This window comes from Filicampus tigris, chromosome 15, assembly GCF_054856515.1.
Source record: "Filicampus tigris isolate MCC_2025a chromosome 15, RoL_Ftig_1.0, whole genome shotgun sequence".
NCBI classification, from domain to species: Eukaryota; Metazoa; Chordata; class Actinopteri; order Syngnathiformes; family Syngnathidae; genus Filicampus; species Filicampus tigris.
This window is the reverse complement of record NC_141231.1, coordinates 15,230,259-15,244,882: the sequence shown is the minus strand read 5'-3', so window position 1 is coordinate 15,244,882 and position 14,624 is coordinate 15,230,259. Positions and strand designations below refer to the sequence as shown.

General features: G+C 44.1%; 1 protein-coding gene across 1 annotated transcript in view; it reads right to left on the bottom strand.

Moving 5' to 3' along the window:
- Window positions 1–207: 207 nt before the first annotated feature.
- The window catches only part of rimbp2a (RIMS binding protein 2a), a 55,349-nt gene continuing 40,932 nt past the window's right edge, over window positions 208–14,624 (bottom strand). The window contains exons 16-27 of the mRNA XM_086052901.1: window positions 14,019–14,170; window positions 12,203–12,946; window positions 11,954–12,109; window positions 11,578–11,724; window positions 10,010–10,112; window positions 8,812–8,940; window positions 6,899–7,062; window positions 6,569–6,737; window positions 6,388–6,488; window positions 5,384–5,455; window positions 4,734–4,898; window positions 208–1,996 (exon numbers count right to left, since the gene is read on the bottom strand). Coding sequence (XP_085909027.1) covers window positions 1,772–1,996; window positions 4,734–4,898; window positions 5,384–5,455; window positions 6,388–6,488; window positions 6,569–6,737; window positions 6,899–7,062; window positions 8,812–8,940; window positions 10,010–10,112; window positions 11,578–11,724; window positions 11,954–12,109; window positions 12,203–12,946; window positions 14,019–14,170 — 2,327 coding nt within the window. The 3' untranslated portion in view covers window positions 208–1,771. The remainder of the gene's footprint in view (window positions 1,997–4,733; window positions 4,899–5,383; window positions 5,456–6,387; window positions 6,489–6,568; window positions 6,738–6,898; window positions 7,063–8,811; window positions 8,941–10,009; window positions 10,113–11,577; window positions 11,725–11,953; window positions 12,110–12,202; window positions 12,947–14,018; window positions 14,171–14,624) is intronic.

The following is a 14,624-nucleotide window of genomic DNA, read 5'->3' as shown; positions in this document are numbered from 1 at the left end:
TAGCCATCTCAGGGGGCGGCCATTTTGTTGACTGAAAATGACATCACAACTGCTCACGACGACCAATCAGGGCTCAGATTCAGAAAACAGGTCAGCCGTGATTGGTCGTCGTGAGCAGTTGTGATGTCATTGTCAGTCAACAAAAGACAAAATGGCCGCCCCCAATGATGGCTAAAAAAGGGGCCTATTAACTCTTATTCCACAAACGCAAAATTAATCAGAATGCCGTGTTTCAACCAGTGGGCCTGCTGGGAACATATTGTTGAAAATATGTTAGGGTTGACTTCCGCTTTAAGTGGGGAACAAAAAAAAAAAGGATAAAAACAAAAAAGGTGCAAGACATGAGTGTATCACATCAAACAAATATTACTTTCCAAGCGTCATACAACTTTGTGCAACAAAAAAAAAAAAAAAAGACATTTTGCTTTGAACAAGACGTGCCATTCCTTCCTTTGACATCAAAAACAGTTTGGTCCAAATTTATCCGGGCGATGAATACGCCGATGTCATTGTTCAAATAATTATGGACCCAACTGATGTGATTTGAGGTTCAAGGATGAAAAATCAACGCAAACGAGGAACGTCACACTTATGCTGTTTTGGTAAAGGCCACTGAGAGGCTCGCCTGGTGCTCCAAAAGCTCTTTTTGCATGAACGCTTCATGATTAAACCCATTTCTAATCAATCTTTCCATACCACATCTGCTACCGCCTCTGTACAATATTGCACTGAATAAAGCCTTTGGACTCTATTTTCGTAGACGGTGCACTTGCGCCTTGGCGCAAATGACGGCATGTCCTGATTTTTTCGTATGAGCGTGAGGCCTGTCTGCCAATTTGGCAGACCGGTTTTCCACCAAGCTGGGCGAAGCGAGAGCGTGTCCTTGGGGATGTGCCTGGCAGAGGGACAATTTGATGGCAGAAAGTGCGACTAAACGTATGCCCGCTCGGACCGCGTCGAAATCCTGGCGCAGCTGGTCGAACGTGATTTTGGTGAAATTGTCAGGGGACACTGGCATATTTAGAATATGTGAACAGCGGCGATCAAACCCTCTTGAATCACCGACTAAAATTCATGGAAGGCATTATTATGACGACTATCGTCGTTATTATGTTTGTTTTTCTTAATCACGCCACCGGTCGACACAGATTTTGGGTCGCGCATGAACGATGCGGGGCGAGGGCAGTGTCCGAGCGCCCACTTAGCGGCGCAAATTTGCTTCAGCCTCGTCGAAAGGAGCCGCTCCGATTGGACGTGATTGGAGTCGACCGTGACCGCACCCGCTCTGGCGCGGCCCTCCCCGTCGCAGATCCGCCGGGCCCGCGCTCATCTGCGAAATTGGCTTCTGCGCTGGGATATGCCACCCGCCGCGCTGGATTTACGCCGCTGACGAAAATAGAGCCACTTGTGTTAGCAGCTTGTATCACTCCCGGCGTTGTCCTTTTCAACCTGTTCTCATCCGAAAACATACAGTACAAAGTATGCCACCGTTAGCAGGTACCCTGCGTGAAAGAATGTAATAGTTTCCACAACAAAAAGATTCAACTACACTTGATGAAAACAATCGCGATTTAAAATACATCACAGTAATGTTGTTGTTTTTTTTTTTGTTGTTGTTTTTTGTTTTTGTGGTCGCTTCTCTCTTGATTTTGGCACTATACAGAACGTCATTGATTTGGATCACAGAGGAACTGAACCGCACTCAGTCCGCCTCGTACGGTCCCGGAGAAAACATCAGAATGTCGAGTGGCTACACTGTACACGCCGGCTTTTATTTGGCAGGGGAAAGTCGCTTGAGTAACTTCTTCCCCTTGGAGAGGAGTCCTTTCTTCTTCTTGTTTGCTAAATCTTGAGGGTTGCGGGGTTCCAGGGGAAGGCTGGGGGTTCCCCTTGTCGGGCTGAGGGGTCTCATGGTGCCCGGCAGCAGCGGGCGGACGATGGGGGACGGCGCGCGGACGGGTGCCACGTCGTTATCGACGAGGGTTTCCGTGGCGATCTGGGGAGAGAGGCGATGGGGAGGGAAGCAAGGAAGTTGTTGGACAGTAGAATGTTGTCTCCTCGGGAACACAAGTTGATTTCCTTATAGGTAGTGATCATTTTTAAGACACGTCTGCAAGATTTACAGAAACATACAAATATACAGAGTGCACATAGTGACTTCAGGTTTGTCGCGTCCACAACACTTCCAGCTGTGAATTTTCCGTATTTATCGCTGGAGCCCGTCCCAGCTGACAAAGAGGCAGCGTACACTCTGGACAGGTCGCTAGTCAATCGCAAGGTACATATAGACAAACAATCATTCACACCCATATTAAACTGTGGGCAATTTAGAGTGTAAAATGAACCTTGCTTGTGATTTGAAATGTTGAAAGAAAGGTGACACTATTTTTTTTTTTTTTTTTTTTTTTTTTTAAAGCGGAAGTCAACCCAAAAATATTTTTTTTCAAGAATATGTTCCCAGCAGGGCTCACTACTTGAAACAAGGCATTCTGATAAATATTGCGTTTGTGGAATAAGAGTTAATAGGTCCCTTTTTAGCCATCTCCAGGGGCGGCCATTTTGTCACTTCTGCCAAATGAAAATGACATCACTACTCGCCGAGGGTCTGTGATGTCATTTTCAGTCGACAGAAGTGACAAAATGGCCGCCCCCAGAGATGGCTAAAAAGGGGTGGATTTTGCTGCATAACTCATATTCCATAAACACAATATTAATTAAAATTAGAATGCCTCGTCTCAACTAATGGGCTTGCACAGAACATATTCTGGAAGAAAATATGTTTGGGTTGACTTCCCATATTTAAAGATAGATATTTTGAGATGTTTGCGTATTGGTAACAGAACATTGTGCCAAACACAAAAAGGTAGGATTTATCAAAATAAATATCTTAACAAAAGTGTAACATTAATGGTTGAGCTAGACAAATAAAATTATATGGTGGTTTATTTCCTAATGTAGAGGGGCCAAACTCATTTTTTCCGTGGGCCACATCGTAGTTATGACTTCCTTTGGAGGGACGTTACGAATGTGAACCCGAATAAATGTATGATCGCCTCATATTACAAATAGACAACAAAATTATGAATAAAAAGTTTTGAATAAGAGGCCATTAAAAACAGTTTGTTCAAATATTATTACATGCATTAAAAAGAGGGATTTGGTTTCAACAGTGTTCAAATATTATTACATGTATTAAAAAGAGGGATTGGGGGAAAAAAAATTGCTTGCAATATCGCAACAATTTGCAATTTTCAAATTTCAACTACAAACATGAAGTCGATGCACATAATCTGCTTTCGCGGGCCAGATTTGGCCCCCGGGCCTTGAGTTTGACACCCACGATATTTGAACTTGAACCGTTTTCTTTCACGTTTTAATGTGCTAATTACGATACGGCTGTGATTTGGGACGCACCTGCTTGTTTGAACAAAAGGAAAATGTACAAATGCGGTAGAAAGACCGAGGAAGAAGTTGAGTTGGACAGAGCCAGAGGAGTCCACCACCAGTCGGCCATGAGGGAACATACAGTAAGAGTACAGGTCTTAGCAAGTACAACACCCAGGGACACAACTATAGATACCAGGCTTGTATTCTAATGCGTTAGCTCGACGCACTCTTTTGTTTGCACTATTTTGAAGTGAGACAGTAGTACATTGCTGTTACTAAAAAAAAATAAATAAAAAAAATTAAAAAAAACTTTGTGAGTTCAAGCTGGAGCGCATTAGAGCTGCTAGTTTGGTATCTCAAGTTGCTGACTTACTCTACGGGGCAAATGGTGTGAGATGAACAATTTTCCTCCGTTTTTTTTTTTTTTTCTTATTGTTGGACAAGCGGGGTGAGGGGGGTAAAATGAAAAAAAAAAAAAAAAAAAAAAAAAAGGAAGAAAATGTAGCAGCGTAAGTCACCATCAGAAAGAACCCACATACCACAACGCACCACAATGAAAACATTGACACACACAACAACACAGAGAGCACCAAAAGAAGGTTTTTAATATCCAATTTTTTTTTCTTTTTTCTTCTCATTTCTTTTATTGTTCCTTTATAACAATACACTTCGGATGTCTCAGTGCTGCAGTTAATTTTGGCCTCAAACAGAGCTGGAAAATAGATTGATGTGTGTGCAACATACATAAAAGAAACAAAGCCTCTTTTCGGGAAACACAACAGTCAAGAGTCATTAGAAAATGGAACCATTATGAAAAAGGCATGCTTTTTTTTGTGTGTGTGTGTGTGTTTTCCTCCAATGCTTTTTTTTTTTTTTTTCTCAGTGTAGCAGTTAGGTGTTATTAAAGCACTTGTCATTATTGTTGCCATACACAATAACCACGATGAGATTTTTGTGTTTCAGTGCAAAGAGGAACAAATGGAAGGAATGAGTTGAGCCTCCTCAAGCATGCAAGAACCCCCACTCCCCTTCCCCGCAGAGTCTATCCTCTCTCTGTCCATGTCAGGCTTTGCTTCTTCCTTTCTCTGAGACTCAGAAAGGTGTTACACTCGATTGTTTTTTTTCGTTTTTGGTCGCCCCCTTTTTTCCTGACGGTGACGGAGCAGGGGGGAGGAGTTGTTAGTCAGTCACCACAGCCACCACACGGACAATAAACACACACGATGGAGAGCACACACACGGCAACGTGGAGCAAGCGAGAGGCGGAAATCAAGAGAAAGAGAGGAGACGGAGGAATGGATGAGCACAGGGCCTTAGCGCTGGGAGCGGCGATGGTGATGGTGTACCCGTTTGCCCTCCGGGACGCTGGCGGCAGAGTTGGCAGGGGGCCGGTTGGCGGGCTCCTCGCGGGGGAAGTGGGAGGGCGTATCGGTCAGATACACCTCCACGTCGTCAGGCACTTCTTCCAGGAAGTTGGAGGGAACCAGACCGCGGTGACCGTTGATCTCACCCTGTGGAGAAGATGGAAGAGAACGCCTCAGAGGCCGGAGTTTGATCGTAAGAATCTGATTCCGAATGCCCGTCATCGGGTATGTGGAAAGTGTTGGGTTGTCTATTTCGGAGTAATTGAGAAAAATATCACGGCTAGCCTGTTTGCTAACATGAGCAGGCAGTGCTATGCTTCCCGTGATTAATCCCGCCCCCCCCAATATTTTAAAAGACCCAGAATCAAGAGGAAATTTGTACCAGTGTCCAGCAAAAAAAAACCACACAAATATTACATTCTTCTCAGCACTAGTGACGAAAAGTAAGTACATTACCTGAGCTCGTATCCTGCAGTTGTAATTGTCCGTATGTCCGAAATAGACCATTACATAGACGGGAAAAAAATGAGCTTCCGATTATGCTTAGTCCAACTATTTTTTTTTTTTTTTAAGTTTCCCCGTCCATCGCCAACAAAATGGGCGTCCCTCTGACGATTAATGAGGACACTCACATAATAGAAGCCATCTTCATCAATATCACCAAACACTGCAATGATGTCACCCGTGCAGAAGGTGAGCTCAGCCTATCGGAGGAGGGAAAGAGTTACTTGATATAGAGTAAAAAGTGTTTTTTTTTTTTGTTTATTTTTAATACAGTAACCTATGAGGTGTCATTCCAGAATTGGGGGACATTTTGAGACATTTTTATGAGTACATGCACGAAATACAGAAAGATAACTTGAGCAAATTTTCCTGAGACAAAATGTAGGCTGTGTGAATGTAGCACCAACTAAAATGGCTAATTTCTCATCTTGCTCCCCCTTGATGGCCAACTTGCATATCAAATATAAAAGAGACATTGCTTTTTAAATCTGATTGTTTTGGAATTATTGTGTTCATATGTCTCCCTTGTAATTGTTAAACCACTTTGTTTTATCACCGACATATTTTATTTTTTGCTTTGGAATTGTGGTTAGTAAGTCAACTGAGTGAAAATTCTATAATCTGTGTTCCATTTTTTTTCCCAATATTTTCTAATGTAATAGTGTGACTCAAACAATGCAACACAATTACAGGATTCATATTATCAGAAAAATGTATTCACATCAAAGATTTTCTTTTCTAATACATAAAGTTTGTTCTTAACTAGTTAGCATAGCAGCTAACAGCTAGCATGTACTCTTCAGCAGAATCTCTACCATTGGTCTTCATTTGCAACCCTGTAACTAAAATTAAACTTGTATTCAAGTACTTTATTTCATTGTAAAGCATTTATTTGGCAATATTGTTTAAATATATGTTTTCAGGTGCATGAGTATCTGCAGCAGGTTTGTACCAAACAACAAAATACCTTGAAAAGTATACTGCTGATGGCTGAGCTAGACGAAGCAAATTATATGGTGGTTGATGAACTGCATTTCTTGAAAACATAAAGGTCAAATTTCCCAAAAAGTTGGTGCTTAAATTGCCCTCCAGTTGTGGAATGACGTACGATGTTGCTGCTGATTTGTGATACCTCGACGTCGACATTCGGCGAACTCTCTCTGGGGTCGTAGTCGTACAGAGCCACCATCCTCCTGGAGGCCTCACCTCGGCGGAGGCCTCTTCTGTTCTGCTCTGAAAACCATGATAACTGACTTTCAGAACATCCATCATTTAGCCATCACTTCAGGCACAATTCATTTTATGTTCAGTACCTAATCTGTCCACCGGGGTGCTCAGAGGCAGGAAACCTTGTTTGATGAGCTGATCCATGGTTTCGTCATCCTCCGCTCGTATTTCGGACACCATGTTGCACGGGATCAGCCCCATCCTGCCCCTAACTTCACCTCTGTAGAACCCGTCTGTGTCTTTATCACCGTATATCTGGAGAAGAGGAGGCAGCAATGCATGACATGTGTAAAGATAATTATACAGTATATGTACACATTTGTCATTTGTATTATTTCATTGCTTTACCGAATGAGAGTCGATAAGGAATTGGATGAACACTTAAGTCAGAGCGTGTGTGAATCTGAAAGTCTCACCCTGATGATTTGGCCCTCTTTGAAGGGCAACTCCTCATCGGCTGCGTCTGGGTTAGGGGACATGGACAGAGGGTCGTAGTCAAAGAGCGCCACAAATACCCGGAAGGCTTCCTCTGGCTCCGACTCATCAAAGTAGGTGGGGGAGTGGCGATCCCTGTAGCCATCTTGAACACACAAATATGAAATAAAATAGTGGCTGAAAACTCAAATGAGATGGAGTAAAGTTGACAGCACTGGAAAAAAATGTATGCATTTATGAAGAAATAAAAGTGCAATTTGACTGACAATGTGATTTGTTTGGGCCACGGGCAAAATGATTGGAAATTATTTGGGACAAAAAAAAAAAAACAATGGCATACACATATCAATGTTCTTCAATGAACTATTGCGTAACAGCTTGTCAGCATGCTGAAAATTGCCATTACCAAAGTGCACAAACGGATTAAAACACACATTGATCACATATTTGGTAGTGTAACGGACAAACAAGGAGCATGACAGACCACGGTGCAACACACAGGAAATGACACACAGACAAGACACAACATCATGAACACACAGTGCTCCGACATGCACGCAACATAAAACGACAACTGGAACTCATCAAACATACAGTACATCAACATATTAACACAATATCCTAATGCGTACAACTTCAGCAGTATAGTCCACACAGAACTTGTCAAGTCATTTCTTGGCTATGCCTAAAAACTCAAAGCATGATCACTCCCTAGGTATGCCTATGCCCCAAAAATTAGGTTGATTATTTTTGACCCTATCAACATCAATCCCAAATGCCCAATCAAACTCAAAGGTTCATGCTATAATGCTGCCAAAAGTGTCACGAGGCCTAATAACGCAAAGAGGGAGGGTCTCAGCAGGCATCGGGATCTCAGTGCAGTGAGGGGAGCGCTCTCAGTGCAAACAGTCAATTACGGCGATCGCCAACTGTGAACAACCCAGAGCACTTGAGTAGTGGGTCCGCCATATCTGTGCAGTGCAATCATGCCATTCAACTGCGTGAGTATAAGAATCAAAGAGGAGGAGCCACTCGCTTCTAGGGTTGCAAAATTCTGGAATTTTCAAAGTTGGAAGCTTATACAAATTATTAACGTACCATATTTCATAAAGGTACCTTAGGGTGATATTGACTCTAATAATACATCATTCAAATGTTATTTTATATATATATATATATATATATATATATATATATATATATATATATATATATATATATATATATACATATATACACACATATATACACATATATATATACCCACGTATATATACATATATATACACACATATATATATATATATATGATTAATCACACAATTTTCTGTTGGCGCGATTAATCGCATTTTCCTATTTTCTACAAAGCCTGCAGCAGATAATTTACTTGAGTAAAATCGTGGAATTAATGTATAATCATCAAATAGACAGTATATTTGGATTCAAAGACTGTTCAAATCGCCTTTTTTTTTATACTTGAATTCAGTTCTTCTCCTGTAAACTACAACCGATGAACAAAACTGACTCATACTCACAGTCATCTTCCCTGTATTCTTCTCATAGAAAGAATTGTCAAAACTTCTCGCTTACAGGTTTAGTTCTGCCCTCGCGCACCACACTCCAGCAGCATTGATTTGCAAGACCCCGTGGAGGTAACTTGAGCAGGGTATTTTAAAATGAATTCCATATGTTCTCATCAGTACATTCACAATGTAAAGTTTCCAACTTGGAATATTTCCAAAATCATCCCAAAAATGGCGGGAAATTTTCCGTCCCTTTGCAACACGACGCGTAAGTGTCTCCAGCTCCTCCTTGCCATTTGCCAACTTGCTCATGGCGTTGTGCTTGGCGTGCTGTGGTGGCATCAGACAGGACTGCAGGCTGCAGCACGTACCATGGGGAGACCTGGTGCCGCCCCCGTGCCTGCGGGAAGACCTGGTCCTGAACCGAGCTACTCTGCCACAGTTATTCTCCTCGGTGACGGGGGACATGTTTCCCTCACTGTTATTCTCAGAGGTTACTTCTACAAGAAACACCAATCAGAAGGTGCCGGGGTTACAATGTCAACATAATTCCATCCAAAAGGTTAACTGGACATGAATGTAGGAAGACAGAATCATGTGGAAAATAGAAAGACATTTAGAAAGTTCAGGCGGTCGGTCAAGGTTATGAGCAGACGTCATCACAGAACGAGGACGAGAAGCAAAAAAATGATAAATTAAAAGATGTATTTATGTATGAAGTATAGATAGGTTGGTATCAAAAGTGTATTCATTTAATATTTGTACAGAAATACTATCCTATAAATGTAAAAAAAAAATTTTAAAAACATTTTGGGTATGTGTGGCAAGAAACAGTGGATTTAAAAATTCTGCACACCCTCTTCTAAATGTTTTGGGTGATAAATGACAAAAAAAATATACCATAGATATTTCTTTTCAAAACATTAACGTGAGCTGTAGAACTAATTTTTAAAAGATTTTTTTTTGTCAGCATTTAAATTGAATAGAATAGAATAAATGGCCCGAAATAAATTTGTAGCAGGCTTTCCTGACATTTTTTCCCTCTTTCTATAAAAAGCCTGGAGGTTTTGTGGTGACTGGTATTTATTTGGAACTCTTCATAATTCCCTCCACCTTGATTAAAGACCCATCTGAAAATAAACAGCGTTTGCGACAAACATGCCTTTTGTAATTATTGTCAAAAAAAAAAATGCAACCTTGCTTTCAGCAGACCATAACCCATTTTCCCAAATTTGGGACATTTTAAGTGTGTTTTTGAGAAATGTTGAAACCAAAGCCCTGCTATGTTTATTTATAATGAAAAAAAAAAAGAAGCTGATGTTATGTATAATGGTTGCATATTTACAGAACGGATGTTGTAAATACTAGTTACACATATTTTCATTTAAATTAAAAGATTGGAGGAGTTGAGTTTCTGCGATCTCCAAGGCAAAAAAAAAAAAAAGATATATTTTGTACCACCTTTTACATTTACACAGCATGAAACATCACCAACCACTTAACAATGATGTCCAGAATCTGAAGCATGGAACCTTGGTGGAAACATAAATGAACCCAGGTTATACTGACCGATGGCAGGGACCATCAGAGGTCGTCTCTGAGGCTGCGAGCCACTTTGATGAATCCTTCGGCCGCCATCCCGGTCGTGACGGCCTCTAGAGGGAGTGTTTAACTACAATGCAGAAGACAGGACCTATTCACACGCCGGCCACAGACAGAAGTGAGCTCACTTCCCTACAGTCGCGTTTGTGAACAAATACACGGTCATGTGCATTGACGTACTCCAACAAATTGTATGTAAACAAACTCATGCAGCGCTCGCAGACAGGCACACTGAAACACAGACACGCTGACGCACACGCAAACGCACACAAACAAGCCCACGAGAAAGTGTATTGTTCCAAAACGGCAATTCTAATCCTTAGGTAGGAGTTGTGAAACCGACCAAGGCTTTGTTAAGTGCCTCCTTCAATGTTAGCCCCTGATTTTTAATCGTTTTTACACCCCCTCACTTAGGACCGATGCAGTGGAACATCCAAAGTCGAACGGCACACAAGTGGTGAAAGTTGGAGGCTAAGCAAAATTCTCTGGGAGCTCCAAAAATCGAATGAGACCAGAAATACATATAGAGCGCAATAAGAGCAATACAATTAATAAACACACAAATTAATTCTACCAAGTAGATGCTAATGCTCAGTATAATGATCCTATTTGGAGATAAGGCCCAAAAATCCAACAATCCGGAGTAATTGACAGCCCCCAAAAATGTCATTTCCAATAGATGCAACAAGATGGCGGCAAAGCACTACATGAAGCTCCCGAACGCACTACCTTCGACAGAATTCCTTTTCAGCCAACAATGGAGAATAGATTAAAAAAAAAAAAGAAATGTCAGTCAAATGTCACCCCAGTCATCAAATCTTCGGACCTTTCAACCACTAAATGGCGGCAGCAACCTTCACAACATCCAGCCGCCCTCAATTCACATTTGTTTCCTCACAGTGGAAGGATAATATCAGTCGGTGGCGCTAACGTACCGTTAAACTCGTTTGCCTACCAACAATAAATCACACAGAAGAAGAAGGAGGACGGGCAATCCATTAGATAAATTTTCCGTATTTGCAGGTTATGTGGAGAGCTAACTGTGTTTTTATACCGTGCAACACTGATGAGGGCATTTTTTGTTGTTTTTTTTCAATTAAAAAAAATGTCGGTAAAAATGAATTTTGTTGCTTTAACTGGAACGGATCATCTGCATCTTAATTCATTTCAATGGTAAAAGATGATTTGCGGTATGAGAGTAAGCGCGGGGCAAATTAAATTAGTCCGTCGCTAGTTTTACGCTATCCTAGATTGATTAAACGTTGTTTACGTTGTCGGCGGCACCGTTTTCAGCCTCGAATAGTTCCTGTTTTGTTTTGAAATTCTAACGTCGGCGTCACAGAACGCTTTGTGTTCGACTTTGGAGGTTCCGCCGCACTTCATCTACACTCAGCGCACACGCTAACAACACATATCAAATGCAAGGAAAGGCAGCAGTGAAATATCTGCGCCTGTGCAGTTCGCTCAAACCAACAGTAAATTTGGATGCTCACGAGTCTCTCTGCTTTAAGTACAGCAAGTGCAAAGAACTGCACCTTGGGTGTGTTGTGCGAGTTGCGTCGGCGTCCCTCGTCCAGCTGCATCTCTGAGTACAGCTCCTCCTCATCCTCTTCCATGATGTCAGACAGGTCAGAGCCGCGGCTGCTCTCGCTGTGATAATCTTCATTGTGACTATAGTGAGGCTTTTGACAGTCACACACAAACACACAGACCCGCTTGTTTAAGTCCACACACATACAGACGTGCACACGCGCCAGACACGCATGACGGATGAACGCACACACAGTGACGCCGGCACGGCCGTGTTTGCATGCAGCCAGTTTTGCACTCACGCTGGCGTAACGGACTTTGCGTCTAAGCTCGGGCTATTTCAACGTGATGCCGCGAGAAGGCCCGCCGCGTTTCACATACCGGCCTCCCGAGCTCAGAGCCTCGGAGGAACTCGTCGACCGAAGGGCCCCTTCGTCGGCGGCGCGCCGACCCTTCCTCGTCCTCCTCTTCCTCATCCGAGTGACGCTGGTGAAAGGACTGACCCTGTTCGCCGTAGCTAACAGGTCTGCGGTCCCCCTGAAACGTGAGACGGAAGGGTACCGTTGACGCGTCGCCGTGACAACCGTGAAGGGCGCCAGCGCCATCGCCTTCGCCGCGGCGTGGTCAGACCTTGCCGCTCTCCGCCGCCACCCTCTGCGCCGCTTCCCGGGCGATGGCTTTGGCCACGTTGTCCGGGATGAGAGTGCCCCTCGGCTGTGGGAGAATCCTCTGAGGGGAGGGGGAACGTGGATTGCCGGGGGGAGGGGGCTCAAGGGTGTGGCCCTGCATGGGCATAGGCGGCTGGGACGAAGGGGAGCGTGCGAGGTCCCAACCGGGCGGGGCGGCGGCCCCGTGGTGGCCGGCTTGCTCTTTGGCATCCAGGTCTCTGGCACTTACTGGTCTCTGAGGTACGGGGTGGGGATGGGCGTGGGGCTGCAGAGGCAGTCGGTGCTGGGGCCTGGGACCTTGGTGGAGGTGAAGGGCCTGCGGATGAGGATGGGGCGGTCGACTCTGGTTTGGCTGGGGCCCGCCTGGGTGAGGGAGTCTTGGGTGGGGTTGAGGGTGCGCAGGATGGGGATGGCGTGGGAGCGGTTGTCCGTGGGCTTGGGGTGGAGCAGAAAGCTGCGGGGTGGCGTGAGGGTGGCGGGGGGATGTGAGGTGGGGCTGGCCGAGGGGATGGGGGTGCATCGGCGCTGGCAGAGGAAGGGGAGGTAGAGGCACGAGCAGGTTGTTTGGAATGAGGGCCACGTGGGAGTCCTGGGACTCTCCCTGTGCGGACAGCGTCCTGACTATGACCTCCCTGGCCTCCAGGCACTGTATCCTCGTCAGTTCCACGGTCACGTAGTCTGCCATTGGGAACATCACCTCCGCGATCTAATTTCAAGACACGCACAAGCGATTGGCAACGGCAAAGAAAATACTTCGGACCCCATCTTTCTCATCCGATCCATTATCCGACAAGATCATTCTCAGGGATCATCGGTGGTGCGGGGTGTGTTAAGAGTGATTTCCCTTCCCTATCGTTTGTGAAACGGTCAGGCAGACAATCGTAAACGTTAAACCCGTTTAATGTTCACGTGAACAAATCTTTATGTGTGCGGTTAACGCTGATTTCAGACGAGCCACAGACTCCGCCATTGCGACATGAAACGGAACGATAACTAGGACGCGAGCAGAAGCTCGTCCGCCGTTGCCCGGCATAAATCGAGAAGGAGTGTTTGTGCTACATCCATCCCAAGTTGTTGACCACAATAAATATAACAAGGTCAAGAGTTTGCGACCACAAGGTACACATCACATTATTTGACAGTTAGCCTAGCTCTTTCTATTTGCTCTTCGATTACTATCATGTCTTCTTCTCTGTATTTTATGGCACTATGAATGTCCTGCGGTACCATGCTGCCCCTCACAGGTCAATGTCGGTACTACGACAGACACCTGGTTTAGGGGAGGAGTCTCCTAATCGATATTGTTATGAAAGAAATGTTCACAGCACATTTGCTGATTAACAAACCCTTTTCATGTGTGGAGTCTATCACATTTAAAAAATGGAGAAGCTCCACGCCTAACGAATGAAAATGTGCCGATAACGGTCATTTTTGTTTCGGCCACTTTTCTATTCGGTTGACTGAAGGGATCCGGCTGACGAGAGAAGGCAGACTTGGAACCGCGCAACAAACTAAAGGAATACACGAAAGAAAGAAAAGCATCTTTTCAAGTAAATGGTTGAGTCAGTCTTGTCGTCACCAGAGGGCAGAAAAGGCTTTTCTAAGTAAAGAGACCAATCCTAATACTGAATCAAAAATGTTACAGTACAGTAAAGCATTGTTGGGGTTGTACGAGCATTAGGAATACAAATGGACACACTTGGACACAAATCCTCCCAACACTGTAAGGAGAGTCCTACATGACCAGGGTATGGGTAGCAAAAAAAAATCCACCTCACCTTCTGTCCTTTAGTGCAGACAGCGTAGCCAAGGACATTGGCACCATTGGATGTGCCTGTGGGGGACAACAGGGGGGGCTTCCAGCGGACCTGTAGGACCCCAGGTGCCTGCCCACAGAGCACCTGTACGTCTTGCGGAGGCAGGGGAGGACCTAGGAAGTAAGAGAGGACGTGTCACGGTGATTTTCTCTCGTATTCAATCTACCGTAGGTGACGTACAAACAAGAAAATGGCTCTAAAGCATTCCCCAAATGCATCAACATGCACGGGAAGGGTGTGATGTGGTTGCGGAAGTCTCAAAAGAAGTAAATGGGTTCATTTATAACTGCATGCTGCATAATAAATGTGCAATATGGCGATCATGTGACACCGCCAGTGCGCTACATTCACGTTAAAACACGGCTGCGTGACACTAAATATGCGATGCGTCAAAATAACAAAGTTGTATCATAGTAGTACTGTTGCTGTATCTCAATCAGAGCGCAGTCACACAGTAGTTTTAATTTGCATGCAAACCTGCATTTATGCAGAAACAAATGCAACACAACACTGCCGTTCCAGCGAGTCGCTGTTTTAAATTACGTAATGGTTAAGCCGGGCGACGCT